The sequence below is a fragment of the Felis catus genome, chromosome E3 (assembly GCF_018350175.1).
Source record: "Felis catus isolate Fca126 chromosome E3, F.catus_Fca126_mat1.0, whole genome shotgun sequence".
Classification (NCBI taxonomy): Eukaryota; Metazoa; Chordata; class Mammalia; order Carnivora; family Felidae; genus Felis; species Felis catus.
In genome coordinates, this window is record NC_058383.1 from 18,721,265 (window position 1) to 18,745,081 (window position 23,817).

General features: G+C 52.6%; 2 protein-coding genes across 23 annotated transcripts; one reads left to right on the forward strand and one right to left on the reverse strand.

Moving 5' to 3' along the window:
* Positions 1 to 3,558: 3,558 nt before the first annotated feature.
* On the forward strand, positions 3,559 to 16,154 carry ATXN2L (ataxin 2 like). 22 transcript variants are annotated; one of them, XM_023247084.2, is made up of 24 exons: positions 3,797 to 4,367; positions 5,886 to 5,922; positions 6,094 to 6,150; positions 6,236 to 6,307; positions 6,657 to 6,807; positions 7,201 to 7,325; positions 8,396 to 8,487; positions 8,909 to 9,109; positions 9,739 to 9,914; positions 10,091 to 10,204; positions 11,281 to 11,493; positions 11,583 to 11,654; positions 11,935 to 12,005; positions 12,192 to 12,487; positions 12,565 to 12,634; positions 13,073 to 13,219; positions 13,343 to 13,415; positions 13,519 to 13,706; positions 13,948 to 14,077; positions 14,163 to 14,284; positions 14,449 to 14,661; positions 14,833 to 15,076; positions 15,226 to 15,385; positions 15,654 to 16,154. In XM_023247084.2, the coding sequence occupies exons 1-23, from the start codon at positions 4,069 to 4,071 to the stop codon at positions 15,378 to 15,380; spliced, it is 3,318 nt and encodes a 1,105-aa protein (XP_023102852.2). In that variant the 5' UTR covers positions 3,797 to 4,068; the 3' UTR covers positions 15,381 to 15,385; positions 15,654 to 16,154. The 22 variants fall into 22 exon arrangements, with proteins under 22 accessions (XP_044903409.1, XP_023102852.2, XP_023102851.2 ...); XM_023247083.2 differs by having other exon boundaries at positions 3,798 to 4,367; positions 15,631 to 16,154; XM_023247092.2 differs by having other exon boundaries at positions 3,805 to 4,367; positions 15,349 to 15,385; positions 15,631 to 16,154.
* Positions 16,155 to 17,871: 1,717 nt separating this feature from the next.
* On the reverse strand, positions 17,872 to 21,935 carry TUFM (Tu translation elongation factor, mitochondrial). The gene is made up of 10 exons (XM_003998729.5): positions 21,218 to 21,935; positions 20,920 to 21,114; positions 20,306 to 20,472; positions 19,954 to 20,058; positions 19,701 to 19,865; positions 19,426 to 19,558; positions 19,236 to 19,340; positions 18,984 to 19,135; positions 18,758 to 18,877; positions 17,872 to 18,234 (listed from the first exon to the last, which is right to left on the reverse strand). Exons 1-10 carry the CDS (start codon positions 21,918 to 21,920, stop codon positions 18,061 to 18,063), a joined length of 2,019 nt encoding a protein of 672 aa, XP_003998778.4. The 5' UTR covers positions 21,921 to 21,935; the 3' UTR covers positions 17,872 to 18,060.
* Between the last annotated feature and the right edge of the window lie 1,882 nt (positions 21,936 to 23,817).

The window sequence follows — 23,817 nt, forward strand, 5'->3', positions numbered from 1 at the left end:
GAGCTGTCAGCACAGAGCCCCACACGGGGCTTGAACTCACAGACCACGAGATCATGACCTGAGCCGAAGTCGGACGCTCAACCGACTGAGTCACCCAGGCGCCCCTCTAGTTCATTTATTGTTAGTCATTTTAGCCTTCTTTAACCTGGAACAGTTCCTCAACCTTTCTTTGTCTTTCATGCCATGGAACAGTTTTGAAGAATACAGTCTTGCTATTTCTCCTGTATGTTTCTTTTTGTGTGTGTATGCATGTATATTTATACCTATTAACAGTATGGATGTATGGATTCCTCTTTTATTCAATGGGTTATAACCTATTACTATACTTCTATATTGTGGATCCTCAAACTGTGTCAGGTTTGGCCTCTTCACGATGGTTCCTATGTCCCTTTAATGCCCTAATACTTTTTTTAGTACTTACTTCCTGACACAACAAAATATTCCAAACTCCCTTGGTATCTTCCTTGCTCCTCCCCAAGCTGGAATCAGGAAGGAAGCTTCAAAGGGCCCTGGGACCTGGGATCTTTCTGTGGAATATTTAGAAGCCAAGATCTGGGAACTAGGTATGTGTAAATCAGTCAATCTATCATCTATTTTTCCCCCGTAAATCTTATACTGATATTTCCTGTTCCGATCCAGCCCCACTAAAGTTTTGCTCACTTATTTCCTTCCGTATTTGCTTTTCCCTACTTCCGCATGATAATCCTCCTTCTCAGCAATGTCTGTTTACTTGCATGTTCAATCCCCATACCCAAGGTAATTTCAGAATTGCTATGCCACTATCACTATAGCAAACTTACTACTAAGAAGAACTTAAGGTTTGCAGTTCTTTTTTCTGTAGGCAGAGAGTGCCTGAAAGTTACCTGAATTAGTTCTATTTTTCCTCTTTCAGTGGGTCGCTTTCACTCATCTAAAATAGAGTTGGGATCGTTTATTTATGTCTATATTCTGATTTTAGCTACCGTCCATCTCTGTTGATTTCACTTTTTGAAGAGGTCGACCATTAGGGGCGCCTGGCTGGCTCAGTCGATGAAGTATGAGACTTTTGATCTCGGGGTTGTGAGTTCAAGCCCCACGTTGGGCGTAGAGCTTACATTAAAAAAAAAATTGGGGCACCTGGGTGGCTCAGCCAGTTAAGCATCCAACTCTTGATTTTGGCCCAGGTCATGAACTCATGATGGAGCCCCTCGTCAGGCTCCATACTGAGCGTGGAGCCTGCTTAGGATTCTCTTTCTCTGCCTGTCCTCTGCTCATGCTTTCTTCTGCCTCTCTCTCAACGTAAACTTAAGAAAGAAAAGTTTTAAAAAAAGAAAGTGTTGACCATTAAACATGATTTGAAAAGTCCAAGTTATATGAAAAAGTATACTCAAAGAAGTGTCTTCCTCTCTCCAGAGCTCTGTTGTTTTCCTTTAAAAAAATTTTTTTTTAATGCTTATTTATTTTTGAGGGAGAGAGACAGAGTGTGAGCGGTGGAGGGGCAGAGAGAGAGGGAGACACAGAATCTGAAGCAGGCAGGCTCTGAGCTGTCAGCATGGAGCCCAACATGGGTCTTGAACTCACAAACCGCCAGATAGCGACTTAAGCCAACGTCGGAAGCTTAACCGACTGAGCCACCCAGGCGCCCTCTGTTGTTTCCTTCCACAAGAACATAAACAACAACCCGGGAACCCTCATTAGGTAACCGATTTTATTAGTTTGGGGGTTATACTTTTTGTGCTTTCCTTTGCAAACATTTGCAGATACATTTGTTTCTTTATTTTCCCTTCTGTGAACAAGAGGTAGCACAGACTATAAACTTTGCTTTCTTCCTGGAAATCATTCCATATCAAATCACAGTGATATAATTTCTAAATTGCATATAGTAAGACAACGTTCCATTCATTTACCAAATAATTTGAGTAACTGTGTGCCAGCCACTGAGCTAGACATGAAAGATAGGGCAATGAATAAATATAGTCCCTGCCCTTTATAACCTCGGGGTCCGTATAAGCAAAACCATGCCAGTACTCTGAGAGCCTGAAGGAGTGAGTCGGTAACAGGCTGTTCAAAAGAATGGACACCTGAGCTTGACGAACGAGAAGGTAGGTGAAGAAACAGCACAAGTAAAGGAAGAGTTGGAAAAGAGCAAGGTGTGTCGTGAAAATGGGAGTTTCATGAGGCTAAAACTTAGAACTTGATGCAGGTGGAGGAGACGGAAGTGCCCATAAAGAGGCTGGAGAGGTGGCAGGGCACCCAGTGGTGCCAGTGTTACCAGGAAAACGCCAGATCTGTATTATTCAGGCATCCAGGAGACATAGTCTTTAAGCTACCACTCGGATCCATTTCTTTCATAAGTATTCAATTGACTACCTGTACTGTGCGAGGCACTGCAGGTACAGTAAGAGTAGGATCCCAACTCTTAGGGAGCGGACACAAGCGAGACAGAATTAAAGGAGGTCTTAGAATGAAGCGGAGCAATTTGCCTGGCAAGCACATAGGAGGGGGAACCTAACACACTCGATGCCTGGAGTGAGACACGGGTGAAGGCATACTTCCTAAAAAGGAAGGGTGACTTTTAGCTAGATATTGTGCCTGTTTGTGGTAGAGGGTGTGGGAAGGCTTCCAATGCTAATGCCTGGAGTGAAGGAAGATTGAGATACTGAAAGTTTCACTGGGATTAAGACCAGACTCATCGCTGCTCTACTCCGTTCTCCACATTGCAGAGTACTCCTCTAAAAACGTAAATCTGGTCTCTTCCTTTTCTGGGAAAGGCTCCCCACTACTTTGAGCATAATGTCCAAGTCTCTTTAAAATCTTGTCCCAGGTCTCATTTTTTTAAAACGTCTTTAATTTTGTATTCCTGCCACGTTGACGTTTTATCTCACCACATCCTATTCCCCTTGCCTAGCAATTCATCACCCAACGCTGGATTCAGTGTAACTCCTATCTGTGCTCATACGCTTCACCTGATAGATCTCATCTAATTGTCTGGGTCTACAACTAGCTTAAACTCCTTGAAGACACGAAGCGGTCAAATTACAGTTGTATCCAGTGCATCCAGCCTAATGTCCTAATGCCCAACTGATTTTGAATGGATGAAGCCTGGCTTCATCGCAGAGGTGAGTATCAAGAATTTTGAATTAGACCCTAAGTACTTTGACCTTCAAACATTCTCTCCATCACTACAGTTTAAGGGTTCATTCTAGGGCACGGAGAACCCATTTAGGTTTTAAATCACTTACGTTTAAAATACTTCAGGATTTAGCATACATTTATCTACAGCATGCTGAGTGTCTATCAGTCTTTTATTTAAAGCAGACAAGGTCAAGAATAGATCCTCAAGAAGCCCACCACCACCCCCCGAACAGGGGTAGTCGCTAGTCTATACCCGGGATTTCTTTGCACTTAGACTCCGCCCACGAGCACCCAAATGGCGGAAGAACTGCACGCTACGTCGTGACATCTCACACAAATGCGGAGGCATCCTGACGCTACGCCACCGGCGTGGGCGGGGCGGCCGGCTCTTCCTTCCTCTCGGCTACTTCGGCTCCTCCCCTAGCGCTTCACACGCTCATTGTGAAGCGACAGCGGGCATCAACCCCTAGGGCTGTTTGAGACCTAGGGATTCTAAATCTTTGGCGCGCGTGAGCGCCCGCGCTGCTCCTTCCCCACTCCAAAGGCTAGGGGTGCGAGATTCGCCTTTTTCTCTCTTCTCCCGCCCGGAGCCAACCGCCCCGGTGCGCGCGGACCTCTCGCGCCGCCGTTCCCTCCTGCCCGCCCCTCCCCCTTCGGGAGCTCCCGCCCGCGCGCTCCTCCTCTTTCCCCGGCGACGCGCACGCGCGCCAGGCCGGCTCGCGCCCTCTCGCTTTCCTCCGGCCCGCGGGACCCCCCTCCCCTTCCGCCTCGCGGCGCTTCCTCGAGCCGCGGTCGTCTCTGTCCACCCCCGACACCGCGGGGCTCCCCCCGCCCGCCAACGGCGGGTCCCCAGCTTCCCAATCCCCTTCGCTTCCCGCGCTCTCCGGCGGGGGCCTAGCCCCAGCCTCCTCTCTCCCTCCCTTCCCCCTAATTCCCCTTCCGGACGCTGCCATCATGTTGAAGCCTCAGCCGCCACAACAGACCTCCCAGCCCCAGCAGCCGCCCCCCACGCAACAGGCCGTGGCCCGCCGGCCTCCCGGGGGCACCAGCCCTCCCAACGGCGGCCTCCCGGGGCCCCTGGCCTCCACCTCGGCTCCCCCAGGGCCTCCCGCGGCCGCTACTCCCTGCTTGGGGCCTGCAGCAGCCGCCGGGAGCGGGCTCCGCCGGGGAGCCGAGGGCATTTTGGCGCCGCAGCCGCCGCCGCCGCAGCAACATCAGGAAAGGCCAGGGGCAGCGGCTATCGGCAGCGCCAGGTGAGGAGGGGTGGGTTTCCGGGCGCTGGAGGCTAAGCTGTGGGGCGGCGGCGGCCGCTCGGCTCCGGCCCAGCGGCCGGCACCCGAGGACACCGCGCGTGGCGGGTACCTAGCCTGGCCACCTTTGAGGGGCGCCCGGGGAAAGTGAGGAATTCCCGTGAGGCTGGGGGTGGGCCCCTTCAGGTCCTAACAGGTCAGAGGGAAGGGGTCCCCGGGCGGCCACCGGGACATTTAAGGGCCGTGCTCAGCTCTCAGAGCCTAGTCAGGGCTCGGGGCTCGGGCCTTAAGGGCAGGCGGGGCGCATCCCGCCAGCGCCGTCAGAACGAGGAGTTGGGGGGGTGAAGAGGTGATCGGGGTCCCCGGCTCCATTACCACGAAGGGTCTCGCGGTCCCCGGCTTCAGCCAATGGGGAGTCAGCTGCGGGAAGGGGTCCCCGGCCGTAGCCAATGGAGGGGGGCGCGCGGCCCACAGTTTGGCCAATGGGGAGGGAGGGACTTGGGAGCGGGTTGCTACCACCTCCTTCCCGGTCTGGCCAGTAGGAGGGGAGCGGGGTGGGCGGGGGAACGGAAGGAGGGACAAGTGGGAGGACTGCGGGCAGGGAACCTCCAGCGCGCGCGCGCTCTTCCCGTACGTGCGCGCGGATGTTCTGTCTTATGACCCGGGCATTCGTGAGCCGCGGGTAACCTACAGGGCAGGGTTTGGGAGTGTGCGTGGCGGGGTTCGCCTGGTGTTCGCGGATGAGTGGTGGGCACCCCACTCGGCTGCTTCTGCGTGTGGGTTAATGGACTTGAGAGTGGCGGTACACGCAGGCGCAGTGGGTTCTGGCCGCGGAGGGGGGATTTTGGAAGCCCGTGGGCTTTAATGCGCAGGCGCAGGCCGGGCGAGGCCTCCCGGTGGATGGCTTTTGCGGCTGCGCTGTCCCCCAGCCCCGCCAACGGCCCCCTCATCGCCCTCCTCAACCGCCGGTTACATCAGCCAGCGAAGAGCAGGGTTACCGGGCGATCAGTGACCCCTCCCAGAGCGGGTAATATTGAATGAGTAAAAGAGGTCGAGAGGAGGGTGGGTCCTAAAAGGAGTACCCTCCTCCCAGAGTTTGGGGCGTAAGGCTGGTGAAAATGATTGTCTTTTCTGTTTTGAGAGGTAACGTGCGTAAACTGGGTAGTTCTGAATCTGCTTTCACTTTTATGTTTGGGGTGGATTATTGGTTAACGATTACTGTAGCGTTTTGGGGGGAAGCCTGTAGTCCTGGCCCCTTGGAGGTGAGAAGGTTGTGTTGAATTGACAACCATTGCTGATTGAGGTCTGTTTTAGTGGCATTTGGAGGAAATGTGTTTACTGGCTTTTACTGTCTATGCCTTTCTTCCTCTGTAAGATGAGAGTTTGAAAATCTTGTTAATTGGTTTGTAGTCTAAATAGGCATGTTCACAGGGTATGTGATTGTCGGATACCACGTTCTTTGAAATAAATCGTATAAGAGGGATTAAACATTTTTAACTAGTTTTTTGTTTCCTCTCATAGGGGACAAAGCACAGGAAAGGGCCCCCCACAGTCACCGGTGAGTGCCTCCTCACACACACACCCCAAAGTACAGAGGTACATGTGGGCATATCCGACAGATTAGGTGCACAAATAGCTGGGCTCAGAATAAGAAATGATGTGAGGGGAGTGTGGATATTCAGAAGGAAGGGGAGGTGTCAAGTGTCTATTTCTTCTGTGTTACTGACAGGTGTTCGAGGGTGTTTACAGCAATTCCAGAATGCTGCATTTTCTTACAGCTGTTGTGGTAAGTGGGTTCCTAGCCCGTAGGTTGTTTGAGGGATGTAGTACGCCAGTTTGCTGGAGACACTCTTCTTATTCCTCTGTTCCAGGGCTCCACTTGTGATGTGAAGGTGAAGAATGGTACCACGTATGAAGGTATCTTCAAGACTCTGAGCTCAAAGGTTAGTGGACTCAAATTAGCTTATTTTTGCAGTGGCATGTAAGGAGAATGAAACAGACTCACTGAAGATGTGAGTTGAGTGGTGTTGGACAGGCTTGTGGTGTGTGCTACTCATTTCTCTAGGCCTGTACCAGAGTAGTGCTGGAAGCACTGAAAAAATGTGGATTGGAAAATTGAGGGCTGGGTACTTTAGTGTTAAAATACTAGTCCTGTGGCTAATGTTCAGAAGACTATTTGTGTGACTGTGGTGTTGGAAAAAGGTTAGAAAGGGTAGGAGAAAAATAGTCCTATTTTGACCATCACATTTCTTGATATTGACCCTTTACTGTTGGGAAATGGGATTTTTATAGTTTGAACTAGCCGTGGATGCTGTACACCGGAAAGCATCTGAGCCAGCAGGTGGCCCTTGTCGGGAAGACATTGTGGATACCATGGTGTTTAAGCCAAGTGATGTCATGCTTGTCCACTTCCGAAATGTTGACTTCAATTATGCTACTAAAGGTACCGTGTCGAGTTTTTATGCCAGACCCACTCTTTGAGTAGAGGGCATAGAGCAGTTACGTTAAGGACTTGTTCTTCTTCCCCCTTTACAAACATCTTTTTTTTTGAGGAGGATGGCCAGATTTTTCTTTTTGAAACTGTATCTTGATACCTAAGATGCAGTGGATGAATTCTGGCCTGTGGTGTAGTTCTTCACGTTTTCCTTGCTTTGCTTTTAACTCCTTGCTTCTTTTGGACAGTTAAGATGTGGCTTGTTATGCTGCATCCACCCTCACCCCCCTCTGACACATGCAAACTTTTCTTTGCTCCTGAACTACTCATTGGGGGCAGGGGGTGTTGGAAGAAGGCTATGAAGTATCTCTTGACTCCTGATCTTCAACTCTGCCCCCACAGACAAGTTTACGGATTCAGCCATTGCCATGAACTCAAAAGTGAATGGGGAGCACAAAGAGAAGGTGCTTCAGCGCTGGGAAGGGGGTGACAGCAACAGTGATGACTATGACCTCGAGTCTGACATGGTACGGTCCCCTTCCCTGAGAACCCGAGAGCTGGGTCACTCTACTGTCTGAGTGTGGGTTGTTGACTGTGATGTCGTAGAACCAAGAGTTGCTTCTGGGGAAGGGGAGAAAAATCTTCTTACTGTTGCCTGTTGTCGGCAGTCCGATTCCAAATGGAAAGGTACAGAAAATAAAACAAAAATACCTGTTCTCCCAACATCTGCGATTGACAACTATTAACGTTTGCTTGAAGGTGTTTTTTTTTTTTTTTTCTAACAAAGTATAGACAAGATTGAGGACCGTGTGGACCCATGTCCCTTCCAAAAACAAGCACTACTATGAATCATTTAAAATTCCTCATGAGTTAAGGCATTATGATGCTATAGGTAATCCATACAAGAATTTTCTTTCCCTTTCCGTTCCTGAATTATTTCATGTTTGAGTTATTTCATGATCTACTCAATGCTTTTAGTGATTTTGTCTTATTCTGTTTATATACGTATACATGGATATATATACAACAGAATGTATTTTTTTTTTTTTACTGGTTGGTGTTTTGACTCGTTATTTTGTTGTTAGAAATAGTGCCTTACAGGGGCACTTGGGTGGCTCAGTCAGTTAAGCGTCTGACTTCGGTTCAGGTCATAATCTCACAGTTCATGCATTCGAGCCCCACATAGGGCTCTGTGCTGATAGAGCCTGGAGCCTGCTTCAGATTTTGTGTCTCCCCTTTTCTCTTTGTCCCTCCCCTGTTCGGGCTTTGTCTCTCTCTTTCAAAAATGAAAAAAAAAAAAAGAAATAGTGCCTTGCTGAACTTTAGAACATGTGTCCCCATGCACGTACGCTAAATTTTTCTGGGACATTAACCTGGTAAGGGATTTGTTAGGTCCTGTAAGACCTTGGTTTTACTAGTTGTTAGCAGTTTGTCCTACAATTGCTAGTACTGGTTGATATTCCTGCCAGCCTTGTTTCTATTTTCCACGCCTGGTTTGGTCAGATCTTTGTTTTTTTCAGCCTGGTGGAGGAGTATGACAGGTCATTGTTGCTTTCCTTGTTGGGTTTTAAAACATTCTCCTTCCTTCCCACCTTAGTCCAACGGATGGGACCCCAATGAAATGTTCAAGTTCAACGAGGAGAACTATGGTGTGAAGACCACCTATGATAGCAGTCTTTCTTCTTATACGTGAGTGTCTTGGTACTTCCTAGATGATGCAGTTTGAGGCTTAGGGGCGTGGCATTTGTTCATTCTTTTCTGAGTATCTAGGATGGCCTCTCCCCACTCCTAATCTGTCTTGTATATTGTCCCCTCAAAATACCAGGCCATCTCGTTGGTAGAATTAACTGCTTTTTTTGTCCGTTTATCCATGCTTTTCTTCTAGAACTTAAAACATACTGATATGTGCGTGTAAATACTCCTCAGGTTCAGAGATAGGCCTTGTTGCTCTGCCTGGGACCTAGTAGATGCCCATTAAATATGTTGAGTTGTTGAAGGGATTAAACATCCACACGCCTGAACTGGTGATAGGACCGATAGAAACGTTTTTCCTTTTTCTTCTCTTGTCCCCTGGCACTGGGGTGGTGGTGATCTGTGGTGGTCCTCTTAGGGTGCCCTTGGAGAAGGACAACTCGGAAGAGTTTCGTCAGCGGGAGCTGCGTGCGGCCCAATTGGCTCGAGAGATTGAATCAAGCCCCCAGTACCGCCTGCGGATCGCCATGGAGAACGATGATGGGCGCACTGAGGAAGAGAAGCACAGTGCAGTCCAACGGCAGGGTTCAGGGCGGGAGAGCCCCAGCCTGGCATCCAGGTGATTGCTGGGGGCGGCCTGGTCTGTTTGGGGCTCTGTACGGGCTAGGGCTGGGGCCAAGAGCTTTGTACACTCCTTTCTAAGTTTCACAGCCATGTAAGATACAGGTTAGTACGTAGTTTTCCCCAATTTTCAGGTGTAAGAGTGAGGCCTAGAGGAGATAAGTAATTTGTTCAAGGTAACAAAGATTAAAGCTTGTGGGTTTAGGGAGGAAAAAATGAGTTTGATTTCCCTTTTTTGCTCTGTAGGTTAATCCATTTGTAGGTCTTATTCTTCCCTTCATGCAAATGAAATCAGAGTGTACATGATGTCCAGTAACAGTAACCTGTAAAAGCTGTACCTTGAACTATAACGTGATACTATTTTTCTCATAGGTCAGGATGGTAGAATGTGGAGCTTTGGCCAGGTTGGTCAGGTCAGGGATTGGCACATCATAAGATCACAAACCTTATAGCCACAGAACATTTAACTAGAACAGATTTTCAGGTGGGGCAGTGCAAAAAGCCGGAGCCAGGCAGGGTATGTGTGTGTGTATACATGTACACGTGTGTTTTGGGAGGGAAAACTTCGTTTTTCCAAAATGTGTGGGCTTTATGACTAATCGACCTTGCTTGAACTCTCTCCCCTAGGGAGGGAAAGTATATCCCTCTACCCCAACGAGTTCGGGAAGGTCCCCGGGGAGGAGTTCGATGCAGTAGTTCCCGGGGTGGCCGCCCTGGCCTTAGCTCTTTGCCACCTCGTGGCCCTCACCATCTTGACAATAGCAGCCCCAGCCCAGGTTCTGAGACACGTGGTATCAATGGAGGTGAGTTAAGCGGGCTTTGGGGGGCAGGGGGCGGTGGTAGGGAAGCCGAGAGGAAGGAAGTGGGAAGGAGAATTGAAAGGATAGGTGGGTTGGAAGGGTGATGCGTTGGTGATAATGTAATAGCAGATACTCTGCCTCTTTTTTCCCCATCTTAAAAAAAAAAAAAAAAAAAATAGGCCCTTCCCGCATGTCCCCTAAGGCACAGCGGCCTCTGAGAGGTGGTGCCAAGACTCTGTCTTCACCCAGCAGTAGGCCCTCTGGAGAAGCTTCTGTTCCACCTCCTCCTGCAGGTAAAATTTCAGCAGTGTTATATGAAGAAATAAAAATTTGTGGGGGATGTAAATGTCAGTTGTTGGAAAGCTGGGTTGGGAGACCGTTCCCAGATGAAAGAGATGTTTTGGGGATTTTGAATTTATGCTTTTTAGAAAAGAAATTTGTTTCCCTCCCGTAGAAATACCAATGTAGCAATCCATGGTTTGTGTTTGGTTGTCAGATGTCTTTTGTTTAAATTAGTTGTCAGGGTGACTGGTTGGCTCAGAGAAGTATGTGACTCTTGATCTCAGGGTTGTGAGTTCAAGCCCCACATTGGGCATAGAGCTTACTTTAAAAAATAACAGTAACAAACTTTTAAGTTAACATTTTACTTATTTTTTTAAATGTTTAAATGAGAGAGAGCATGCTCAGGGGAGGGGAGAAAAGAGAGAGAGAAATATCCCAAGCAGACTCTGAGCTGTCAGCATGGAGCCAAATTCAGGGGCCTAGTCTCACAAACCATGAGATCATGACCTGAGCCAAAATCAAGAGTCTGGCCGCTTAACTGACTGAGCCACCCAGGTGTCCCAGTTGTCAGCATTTTAAGACAGGAGAAATAGAAAATTTTCAACTTCTTTGGAAATACAGAAAGTTCTGCACAGTGAGTCTGCTCCTGTAAAACATTCTAATCTTTTATGGTGCCCAGGAATCTGTTTTACCTGATTAGGTTACCTGCCTTGCTCTTCTAGGAATTTAGGTTTGACCTTGCATATTAAAGGAAAAGGGGTGGGGGCGCCTGGGTGGCTCAGTCGGTTGAGCATCTGACATCACCTCAGGTCATGATCTCCTAGCTCTTGAGTTCAAGCCCCTCATCCAGCTCTGGGCTGACAGCTCAGAGTCCGGATCCAGTTCTGCCTCTCTCTCTCTCACTCTCTCACTCTCTCACTCTCTCACTCACTCACTCACTGCCCCACCCCTGCTCATGCTCTGTCTCTCTCTCCAAAAATAAACAAACATTACAAATAATTTTTAAAAAAACAGATAAACTTGATTTGGTGTTTCTAGTAGGTTCCCTATGCCCATTGTGCACTGACCAGCAGTAACCATTGTACAGCTTTCCCTTTTCTTCCAGTGGGCCGGATGTATCCCCCACGCTCTCCCAAGTCGGCTGCCCCTGCCCCAATCTCGGCTTCCTGTCCTGAGCCCCCCATTGGCTCAGCAGTACCAACCTCTTCAGCTTCCATCCCTGTGACATCATCAGTTGTGGATCCTGGAGTAGGCTCCATTTCCCCAGCTTCTCCAAAGATCTCATTGGCCCCCACAGATGGTAAGAGCCACATGGTTGAGGGCTTGTGGACAATGTGAAGTGTGGTTCTGGACAGAAGGACCTTCAGGCATGTGTCTCTTCTTGCTCAGTAAAAGAACTTCCAGCCAAGGAACCTGGGAGAACTCTGGAATCCCAGGAGCTGTCCCGGATAGCTGGGAAAGGTGAGGATTTCCACCCCCACCCCCACCCCCTACCCCCCACCCCCCGCTGAGGTCTAAGTGTCCTTTTAATTACGAGAGCACCTCAGTTAGTACCAAGAGTTTTGTTGGGGTTTGGGAAACAGTAGCTTGTCAGTCATGTGATCCTAATTTGTTCTATAGAACTCTCAAGCCTTTTTTTTTTTTTTTTTTTTCTTGTTTTCTTCGTCCTTTGGGCTACTGGCATTGTAGCCACCTTGAAAAAAGAAATGCGTATTTTTTCCTTTTTCACTGTTTTTCATAGTCCCTGGCCTTCAGAATGAACAGAAACGCTTTCAACTGGAAGAATTGAGAAAGTTTGGGGCCCAGTTTAAGGTGAGAGGAGTATGGGAGTGAGCCAGGGTGTAAGGATGGAGGGAGGGTGAGGGGGCTTATAGAAGAGGCACAGGACTAGGTGGAATAGAAGAGATGAGACCAAGCAAGGAGGAAGGAAGGAAGGAAGCCACGCCTGGGGTCTGGACCAGCTGTCTGGGCACTGTATGTGTGCGTTTCTCCTTCCAGCTGCAGTCCAGTAGCTCCCCTGAGACCAGCCTGGATCCTTTTCCTCCCCGGATCTTAAAGGAGGAGGCCAAAGGGAAAGAGAAGGAGGTTGATGGTCTATTGACTTCAGAGCCAATGGGGTCCCCAGTCTCCTCCAAGACGGAGTCCGTATCGGATAAGGAGGACAAAGCACCCCTGCCGCCGGCAGGAGCCACCGAGGGGCCAGAGCAGCCCCCGCCACCTTGCCCGAGCCAGACTGGCAGCCCCCCGGTGGGCCTCATCAAGGGAGATGACAAGGATGAGGGCCCTGTTGCCGAGTGAGTAGGATGGGGAGCTGGGCAGTGTCGGGGGAGATGAGCAAACTGTGAAGATTGACTTTGTTTTTCTCTCACAGACAAGTGAAGAAGTCCACGCTGAACCCCAATGCCAAGGAATTTAATCCCACAAAGCCTCTGCTGTCTGTGGTGAGATGGAATGGGCGAAGGTGGACTGGTTTCTCTGAGGGAGGCTTGGGAGTGGGGAGAGAGAGCATGGGGAGAGAGGTCGTGAAAGTAGGGCTGCTCTAGGGCAAACGTGTCAGGGTTGGGGGCGAGGGGTCACGATATGTGTGGCAGGTTTTTATGTGTTTAGGGTTTAGCTCAGGGAGTATGTGTGTTGGGCTAGTTCTGAATATAGGTTTCATTCAGATCCCTGATTTTGGCTTGAATGACAAGCCATTTAACTTTTGGCTTTTGTTTCCTCACCTGTATTTTGAGAATACTCGTCTCAGGGGGTTCAGCGTGAGGCTTAAGCAAGATGAAGGGTAGAGTGTATCTGGCGTGCAGCGCTCCGTTACTGTTATAAGCCCAGGAGGGGCATACAGAGATCAAAATGCACGCATCCTCTGTTGTCTCTTACTACAGAATAAATCCACCAGTACCCCGACTTCTCCGGGGCCCCGGACTCACTCAACTCCTTCCATCCCGGTGCTCACAGCAGGCCAGAGTGGGCTCTATAGCCCCCAGTACATTTCCTACATACCTCAGATCCACATGGGACCAGCTGTTCAGGTAAGAGGAGAGACCGAGTGAGTCTAGGCTAAGAGGCTTGGCTGGGCTGGTGAGGACCGGGCCAGGCCTGTTCTGGGCATTTGTTAGCAAGCTGTTCAGCCTCATTTGTATCCTTGTTCGTAGGCACCTCAGATGTATCCATATCCTGTATCCAATTCCGTGCCTGGACAGCAGGGCAAGTACCGGGGAGCAAAAGGTGAGCAGAGTTGGCAGGGCTGCTTCGGCGGCAGGGGGGTGGTGTTGCCTCGTTGCCTCCTGGCAGATGGAACTTAAGCTTGGCGTTCTCTCCCTTTCCCCAGGCTCCCTGCCCCCGCAGCGCTCGGACCAACACCAGCCAGCCTCAGCCCCTCCGATGATGCAGGCCGCCGCCGCCGCTGGCCCCCCTCTTGTGGCTGCCACACCGTACTCTTCCTACATCCCCTACACCCCGCAGCAGTTCCCGGGCCAGCCTGCCATGATGCAGCCAATGGCCCACTACCCCTCGCAGGTAACTGAGGTACGGGAGGGAGACGGGAGTACAGAGCTGAGGGTCACTCGGGTTTCGGTCCTGGCTCCGGCAGGACCCGTAGCAAAGCACTGGTACTCTCTAAAGCGCAGGTAAAACGGCGTCTCCTTGCTTTGCACCCTTGTGAACGTTAAACAAGGTGGTTGCGGCAAAGCCGGAGTCGTGCCGTGTACAGGTTATCGGGCAGCGCGACATGCCCACCGCTCCTCTCTTGTCCTTCCAGCCGGTGTTCGCCCCCATGCTTCAGAGCAACCCACGCATGCTGACGTCGGGGAGCCATCCCCAGGCCATTGTGTCGTCCTCCACCCCTCAGTACCCTTCTGCAGAGCAGCCCACCCCCCAAGCCCTGTATGGTGAGTTCTGTGCCTTTCCCGAAGACTGTTCCTTAGTCCTCTCCGGTGTGCTTGGCGCTGATCCCTTCCCTCTTTCCTGCTGTAGCCACCGTTCACCAGTCCTATCCACACCATGCTACGCAGCTCCATGCCCACCAGCCGCAGCCGGCCACCACGCCTACTGGGAGCCAGCCGCAGTCCCAGCATGCGGCCCCCAGTCCCGTCCAGGTGCCTGCCATGGGGGATCCAAGTGGTTGGGGCAGGAGTGGGCGGCTGGAGGAGGGGGATGGAGCCGGGGGCTCATTCCCTTCAAGCAGGGTCGGGAGTTGTGGGGGGGTAGGCCTGGTACCCGAGGAGTGGGGTGGCACTCACCCTTCCCCTCCCCCTAACAGCACCAGGCGGGGCAGGCCCCACACCTGGGCAGTGGACAGCCACAGCAGAATCTGTACCACCCAGGGGCCCTGACAGGCACGCCGCCTTCTCTGCCACCGGGACCTTCTGCCCAGTCCCCTCAGAGCAGCTTCCCCCAGCCAGCCGCTGTGTATGCCATCCATGCCCACCAGCAGCTGCCCCACGGCTTCACCAACATGGCCCATGTTACCCAGGTAAGAGCCCAAGGGACTTGCTTTCTATGGGTCCGTTTTGCCATCAGGACCCGGGTCCTGGGGCTATCCTGCTGCCCCTTTCCTCAGTGGTCTGAACACCAGGCTTCTCGGAGCCTGTGTGTAGCTTCTGGGGTGCTCCCAGCTGGGATTTTTTGTTGTTGTTTTCTGCAGGCCCATGTCCAAACTGGAATCACAGCAGCCCCGCCCCCTCACCCTGGGGCTCCCCACCCGCCCCAGGTGATGCTGCTGCACCCACCCCAGAGCCATGGGGGCCCCCCCCAAGGCGCGGTGCCCCAGAGTGGGGTGCCTGCACTCTCAGCTTCCACACCCTCACCCTACCCCTACATCGGACACCCCCAAGGTGAGCAGCCTGGCCAGGCGCCTGGATTTCCAGGAGGAGCCGATGACAGGATTCGTGAGTTCTCGTTAGCTGGGGGAATTTGGCATGGAAGAGCTGATGGGCTGCAGGTGGGGCAGGATGCACGGGTTCTGGGAGGGGAGTGAGGGGTCTTGGAGGCAGGGCTGTCCCACAGGGCGCCCGCCGACCTGCACCTGTCTGTGAAGTATGTAGGGTGGGCAGAAGCCACAGTCGCCGCCGCCAGGGGCTTGCTCCTGGCTCTGTCCTTTGCTTCCCTCCGTCCTCGCTCAGTTGTGATCCAGCAGCCCCCCTCCCCACTGCCTCCCCAGCTCTCAGTGACCCCGACTGTCTCCTGACTTAGCCGAGGTAAGGTCAGCGCAGCAGACAGGGCCAGGCTGGGGTGTGGGGGGCTGAGCTGGGCACACGAGTAAGGGCTCTGGCTCACTGGGAAACAGCGATTGATCTGTGCTTCTGACAGCCCCATGAGACACCTTGAGGAGGCCGCTCCTACCCACACACTCCCCCCACACCCCACACTGGACGGCATTGGATGAAGGGACAGCTGCTTGGGTTCTAATGCTCCTGCTCTCTTCTCTTTCCCCTCCAACCAGTTCAATCTCATCCCTCCCAGCAGCTCCCCTTCCACCCCCCGGGGAACTGAAGATTGTCCTGGCCGCGACCTGAGACCTCCATGAGTGGAGGGAAGAGTGATCTATGTCTCTTCCCCCAGCAGCTCGGACCAGTCCCAGCCCCCCAAACCCCCCTTTACCCCGGGGGAGCTGGGGAATTCCTGCCAAGCACCTTGAAGGGGGGGCGGGGCTCGAAGTGGGCAGGGCCAGGGTCCAGCGGGGGTGGGGGGTTCCTGCTCTGCCCCTGCCCATCCCCACCCCATCTTGCCCTCCCATCCTCTCATCTATCCCCCGCTGGAGACGGAAGATCTTTTATTTTCTATTATTTATAACCTCAGACTTGGGCCCCCCTGTTTCTTTCTTCCCCATTAACTTGAGTGACCGGCGTGAGAGACAGACAGACAGACAGATGCCCTACAAGGATGGTTGGACAAGGACTTTTACTTTTTATTACATAAAAATATTAAAAAAAAAATTAAAAAAAATAAAATTTTAAACTAACTTAACCTGCCTATGGTTTCCTCTGGAAAAAAGAGTAAGATAGCAGCTGTCAAGTCTTAGGTGTCATGAGGTGGCTCCCAGCAGTGGGTGTGGGTAGCAGTACAGTCTGTGGGTGCTGGTCCTTCTGCCTCTCACTGCCACACATCACCCAGCCTCCCGGGGACTGTTCTCTCATGTTGATGTTGGCCTTGTCTTGAGATTTCAGGTTTGTATGTAGTTTTTAAGTTCACGTTTCTAAAAGGTTAGAACGTGTGTGGCGGGGGGGAATCTCAGGCTCCACACCATCAGCACAGGGTTCAGTCTCCTGAACCATGAGATCGTGGTCTGAGCTGAAGTCCCGAGTCCCAGTGCTCAACTGACTGAGCCACCCAGGCACCTGTTTTAATTGAAAATCATTTCCTCCTTAGAGCATCAGGGAGGTGGCACTAGTACTCGTGGGTAGGCAGGGGTGTTTCAGATGGGACCAAAGCCAGAGAAGGTGAGCTGAGGAGCAGGGCAGGAAAAGGATTACATACCAGGCTACAGATCCAGGGTGTGAGGGTTGGAAACCTGGTAGTTGGGGGGCATGATGTGGGTATATAGAGGTAAATAGAAAACAGATGTGCAGGGGTGGGGGTCCCCAGTGGAAGAGCTCTCTTAAGGGATGGCAATTGTGGTTGGGGGTGGGGCACTGATGGAAGAGGCAGCAGCAGAAAGCCAGATGAGCTCAGAATGTCTCCGGTGCAGATGGAGACCAGTCTCCGAAGTACCGAGATGGAATTGCTGTGGGTGCTGGGTGGTCCTCCTCAGGGAAGAGAACTTTGCTTCGTCCCACCAGGAATCCCGGGAAACCTTTCAGCCTTGCTCACTGACTAAAGCAAACCTGCCCTATCTTTGGACAGAACTTCTCGTGAAGTGCTTTTTGCTGCTGTCCTTTTCTTGAGCCCACTTCCGTGCTGTGAAGTCACAGGTTGGATGGTGACTCTCAAAACAGCTCTTAGGTTGGGCCTAAGAACCTCCCCACTCTGGAAGGCTGGTCAGTGCGGAACAGGCTCATTTGTCAGGAAGCAAGGCTAAAAGGGGTGCCCGTTAGTCCCTGTTGGAAGCTAACCTTTTTTGTTTGGGGTCAGCATCCTGGTCAGTCATTTCAAGTTTTCAAGCATTTTACTCCCCATTTATCTGGTAAAAAGTCCTCTCAATTTTAAATCTCGGTACATGCTCTAAACCTTCATCTTTGAAGGTTTTAAAGTTATACAATGAAACCTCCAATTGAAGATTGTCCTGTGTGTGGAATTGGTAATATATAGTGGGGATAACCTATCAAGCACACAGACTAGTTCAGGGACCTCCTTAGGTGCTGGGTGTTGGTCCTGGAGGTGAGCTGCAGCGTCCAGTATCTTAGCGCTTAGACGAGGGCAGGTAGACATTAACAGCCTAGTAACTACTCCCCAGGCACGGGAGGTGTGTCTGGCACCTCAGCCGAACCCATGCTGCGTCTCCCCCAGGACAGCCAGCAGTATCCTGCCACGGCACTTTGCTAGACGATCCTACCCAGTTCGCTAGACCAGCTTTCCTCCTCTCCTTACGTCCCAGTGGTTGGGATCACTTGAAAACGCAAAGCTTTTCCAAAACGGTACCACAGACGTGAACTGAAGGGCAGCACACGAGCTCATGTGTCCCAGGCTCCCTGTTTATACTCCTCCATCCTCTCCAACTTAGACCAAGGACACGAGAGACACAACCTCCCTATTCACAGAACAGTTTATTGACCTACCTCACCTGGCAGGCCGTGGGCCCCTCCTGACCATGAGAAGTGTCCGTCTAGCTGCACTGCTAGGCAGCAGCCCATGCCCTGGGAAGGGGGCATCGAAGCAGGAGAGAACGCTGGCCAGTGCAGCCTCAAACTCAAGAGAGCCTAAGCAGAGTCCAGACTCAACTCCATTTGATGTTCTTGTCTTCCTCAGTCAGGGCCAACGTCTCCGTGACGAGGCCAGTGCCGATGGTCCGGTTGCCGTCTCGCAGGGTGAAACGCTGGCCTTTTTCTAAGATCATGGGCTGCCGCAAGATTAGGCTGAGCTTCAGGTCCTCCCCGGGCATGGCAAGCTCCTGGACAGGGCAGAGACAGGGTTCAGGCACGGCCCTCGGGGCACCTTTCCCCCAACTGCTGCCTACCAAGGTTAAAAGTTACAGGAAATGGCAGCAGGGAGATCCTTTCTGGGGACAGCTTCACTCCAGCCACCAGCAGAGGTAAACATATTTGAAGACCAAAGGACTTGTGACCAGTGTTCCTAAGGTCCAATGTTGAAAGGAAACTAGGCCATGCAGGCTTCTTAGTCACAAGACTTCTCTGAGCTGTTATGCACAGTATATAATTCTTCAAGGGAGAATGCTTTCCTGGGAGATCTTTCTGTGGGTAAATGCTAGTAGCATGGCTAAGTTCACCCAGGCAATACTAGATGAAGACAGACTTCTCCTAAACCCATTGGGTCAGACCCATCTATCACTAGCTTCATCTACACCAGTCAAGGAAAAGTCACCCGTGTTGTCACATCTTTGGCACCACGAGTGAGGTAGAGCTGGTATGAAGAGTGTCTCTGCCACTCTTTCACGTTCCCTATATGCACTATACCTTCCCTGGTGGCAAGATGACACGACAGGCCATGTCCCAAGTCAGAGAGAACATGACAGGCATGAAGTGAGACACAAAAGGCTTGTGGCGGCCACCCTCCTCCTTGCTGAGGATGTAAACCTGGAAGAGAGAGCAGCAAGGGTAAAGCTGTGCTTGGCTGGAAACACTGCCTCTTTGCAGAGGACAGTCTGGCTCAGTGATGCCCACCATCCCCTGGAGCCCTCACCTGTGCCTCCACCTTCTGGTGGGGTTGGATGGTCCCTGGCTTGGCCATGACCAAGCCACGCCTCAGGTCCTCCCGCTTCAAGCCTCGGACCAGGGCCCCAAGGTTGTCGCCTGCCTCTGCTCTCTCCAGGCTCTTGTGGAACATCTCAATGCCTAGGAAGGAGGAGGATCAAGGACGGAGGGAAGGCACCAAGGAGCTACAAGGGGAAATCGTGGAGCCAGCCCCCGGGGTCCCAAGGCATCTTTCCTGTACCTGTCACCACGGTCCGAATGTTCTTGCTATGTCCCAGGAACTCACACTCGTCTCCCTTCTTCAGAATGCCACGCTCTAGTGTACCTGTCACCACCGTGCCCCGGCCTGGGAAGAAACAGAACACGACACCTCAGGGACCCGGGGCCAGGCTACCACCAGAGAGGAGTGCAAGTGAACACACGGTCCTCACCAGGAATAGAATAAACAGACTCTACAGGCAGCAGGAAAGGCTTCTCTAGGTCCCGGGTGGGCACTGGGATGTAAGTGTCCACAGCATCCAGCAGCTTCTGCACAGACTTCAGGCCTAGCTCAGGGTCACGTTGCTATGCGGGGGAGGTGACAGGACTCAAATTTTCATTCTGCTTCTCTTACTAAGAGACACTCCCCCGACTCCCAGCAGAGCTCCGGATGCCCCTCCAGCCCCATCCTTTGCCACCAGCAGCCCCTGCCTGAGCCCGCCTTCACCTCAAGGGCACAGAGGGCAGAGCCTACGATGACCGGGGTCTCCTCCCCTTTGTAGCCAAACTCAGTGAGCAGCTCCCGGATCTCCAGCTCAACCAGCTCCACCATCTCAGAGTCCTGGACGGCATCTGCTTTGTTTATATACACCACAACGTGCTCTACTCCAATCTGTAGACGGGAAACAGAGAGACATGGTGTCCTGAATGGACCAACTCCCCACTCTTCCTCTTTCCACCCCTCCCCAGGCTCTGAGTACCTGTCTGGCCAGCAATAAATGCTCTCGGGTCTGGGGCATAGGGCCGTCATTGGCCGCCACCACCAGGATGCAGCCGTCGAGGGGGGCGGTGCCTGTGATCATATTCTGGGTAGGAGAGGAAACAGCCTAGTTCAAGGACCTCCTCAGCTCCACGTCCATCTAGCCAAGCACACCGGTTAGGAACTGAGGCCCACCTTTCTCTGCCATCTCCTTGCCACCCACCTTGGAGTGGGCGTGCCCAGATATCCGTGACCTCAACCCACACACCTTGAATATCCTAACCTCCCCCACCAGTCCAACATTTTTCCTGGCAGGAGACAGCCCCTGGCCCCACACCCAGCAACTCTCTCACCTTCACATAATCTGCGTGACCCGGGCAGTCGGTGTGGGCATAGTGGCGGGCGGCAGTGCTATACTCCACGTGAGCTGCATTGATTGTGATTCCACGGGCTCGCTCTTCAGGGGCATTATCAATCTCTTCATATTTCTTAAACTTGGCTCCACCTCCCTCGGCTAAAACTAAGGGGAAGGAAGAGAATAAACCTCTCACGTAAAGTTCCAGGAGTAGAGGCAAGGCTCAAGCCACACCCTGAATCTCCACCTACACAAAGGACGGTCTGGGGGAATAACACTTCCTTGACCCCCTCCCTCAGCAACTGAGCAGAGGTAACTGGGGTCAGAAAGAAACGTTAAAAGGCCTCAAGGTCCAGCCCTGCGAATTCTCTAGGGTAAAAGCCTCTGCTTACAGAGCACCGGCCACGGCTAGAAAGAAGCCACTCGGGCTCCCCAACTTCTGCATCACAAACACTTTTGTGTGCAGGGGGAATGTGTTTCCTGCATCTTCCCGCCCACGGCTCGCCCAAGTTCTGGCCCCTGGGGCCACGCCACCTCCAACAGCACCTCCCCGGCTCCAGGTCCCGCCAGCAGAGAGGGCGTTGCCGGACGTCCCTAACCAACCCCGCTTACTTTTCGTGATGGCCGCGGTCAGTGTGGTCTTGCCGTGGTCCACATGGCCGATGGTGCCCACGTTCACATGGGGCTTGTCGCGCACGTAGGTCTTCTTGGCCTCCACGGCCAGGCCGCGGCACAAGCGGGGCAGTGCCGGGGCCTTCAGCGGCCGCAACAGACCCTGCAACAGCGGGGTCGGGCCGGTGCCGAGACCTGCCGGGGAAGAAGCTTGGAATCAGAGCGCGGGTCCGAGCCCGGCCACTCCGGACGACGCCCCAAGCGTCCCGGGCCGCCATCGCCTTCCCCGCCCCCTCACCGCTCAAGAGGGGCGTCGCGCGCAGCAGGGTGGTGGCCGCCATTGTGGTCGTACTCGCGCCCGGAGTACCCGGTCCAGGGCGCCCGCGCGTGCAGAAAGGAAAGGGCACGGGAGACCGGAGGTCACTTCCGGCGGAAGTGAAGACAGGGAGGGCAAGCCGCGGTCCCTCTAGCCTCCAGTTTTTATGGCCATCTTTACGACTTCCGGGCGTGGGACCAAAGGCGACGCCCGGAAGGTGCTGGTGTTTCGCGGGCGGGGAGGGAGGGAGACGGTTTCCACAAGGCTCGCGGACCTCGAACCTCGCGGACTGACGGGGCAACGCAGGTGTCTTTGGCGGCGCCGGGGACCGACGTGGAGCGTCCGGTCGCGCACCAGAGCCCCGCAGGCTCACGGGAGTTGTAGTTCCGGGTGGGGCGTGCTGTGTTTGCGCTGGTGGTGGGAGTCCCGTAGGGCTAGGCCGGGTCTGGAGCGAGGGTGCCGGCCTCCGGGAGGCGGAGGCGGCGGCGGCGGCGGCCCCGGCGCGGCCTGCTCGGGAACGGCCTGGCTCAAAGCCCCCTGGAGTCCGACCCACTGCGGGGGTCTGGCGAGAGATCTGGCGGCCCTTGAGCCGCCGCCGCCGCCGGAGGTAGGACCAGGCCCTGCGGCCAGGCGAAGAGAGGTGGGCCTGGGAGCCTTTCGCGGGTGGGGCGCAAGTGTGACACATCTCTCCGCCGAGTCTTTGTTTTCTTATCTGTAAAATGGGAACAGTAGGATCTACTTCATGGGGAGATTCTGACATCTGGCTCTGAGAAAATGAGCTGGACAGGAAGCAGGAAATACGGTCCAGGGGCCTCCAGGTCCCACAGTCCTTGACCCTCAAATCCCTGCCCGCCTGGGTCACACAGCTGGCGGGGACAGCTCTGCCGTCCACCCCTGAAGCCCCTCAGCAGGCCAGGAGCTAATTCCCTTGATTTTCGCCCCACCCACTCATCCAGTTTTACTAATGATGCCAAGATTGAGGAACCGGCCTCAGGTGCCTGTAAGGGTAACCTGTCATGTTCCTGCGGTATCCCTGGCACCTGACACGGGGCGGGGCACCCAGTGAGTGCCCAGTGAATTTCTGTTGACTGAGTGAGTGCAAGGCTAGCAAATGACCTTTAGCTTTCACATCTATCATCTCGTCACCTTGCAATGATAACAGCAGCTGCTTAACCCTGATTGATGTTTCCGAAACTCATCGGATCCTAAGGCTCAGTTGACGGGTTTTGTTTCAAATAGATTTCCTAATTCCTCCCTGAAAAATTATGATTCAAGAGGGTCTCTGAGCACAGACGGGGAAACTCTTGATTTATAACACACAGCTTCCCAAGCTCAAAGGAGTTTGGGAAACTCAGAACTAGAGCTTTGTGTGGATCAGGCGTTGTGCAAATGCTTTATATTGGTTCACATTCAGCATTCCCAGTGTTACCGCTTGTGGTTGAAGCCATTCTTTCCCCCGTTTTACAGGTGAGAAAACTTGAGCCTCAGGGTGATTTAGGAACCCAATACCGCTAAACTCCAAGAAAAGTATGCACTTAACCACTGTACTGTCCTTTAACTGCCAATATACTTTTCAAATAAAATGAAGAACTTGCTAAGACATCTGTCCTGGCCCTCCAACCCATCAGCTCCACTTAGGAAGGCCCGGGGCCATAATTAAAAGAGCTTCTTTGTCTTTATCTGTATTTCATTCACTCCTCTCCTAGGAATGTCTCTTAAGACACTATTGGCCACTATCAGAATATGAGACTGGGGCGGGGGGGGGGGGGGTGGTATTTGAACGGATCCCTTCTATTTTAGTTTATTTGAACATGTATTAGTTTGAAAAAAAGGTAGCAAATACTGCGCTTAAGAAAATGAGTCAACTTAAAAGCCAGTGTTGGTAAGTAATATGGGTAGCATAAATGCATGGCAGAGTTGGGCGAATGCGGTGCACGAATGACTGAAATTTGAAAAACGCCATGCTCGGAAGAGTCCAGAGGGAGAAAACCTTTTGTCCCGCTGTTGACTGTAGCATCCTCTGCAATAGTTAGGAGTCTTGATTTACAGATAACAGAGTCTACGTTGGCTGGTTTGCTCAGAAGGAGGACGTGTTTAAGGGTTTGGGGCAGCTTACAGAATCGTGGGACAGGCCGGAGCAACAGCTCCCTTACGGAACTTACGGAACCTGGTAAGACAGCTATTACTGCCACTGCCACCAAACTCTAAACGCCAGGACTGAGACTCGTCTGCGACACCTCCTGCTCATGGCACCAAAGCCACCTCTGCCTCAAGAAAGTGACCCGTCCGACTTCCCAACCCTCCTGCCCCCAAAGTCCGGCAGATTCAAAGCCCCACTTGAAGGTGTCTGGCCAGAGAAGCCTAGATCGTCATAGGTCAGTGTTCTTGTAGTTCTTGTATCAGAGGAGCCTGAGAGATGTCGCCCGACTCTGATGGAGAGCAGGAGCGCGAGCACGGAATTTCCCCAGATGTCCAGCCGTGCTCGCTGACACGTGAGCTGTGTCACTCTGTGACACAGCTGTCCAGTACGGGGACATGGGAGCACGAGTCTGGTATAGCCACTGGATGAAGTAGGAATAGAG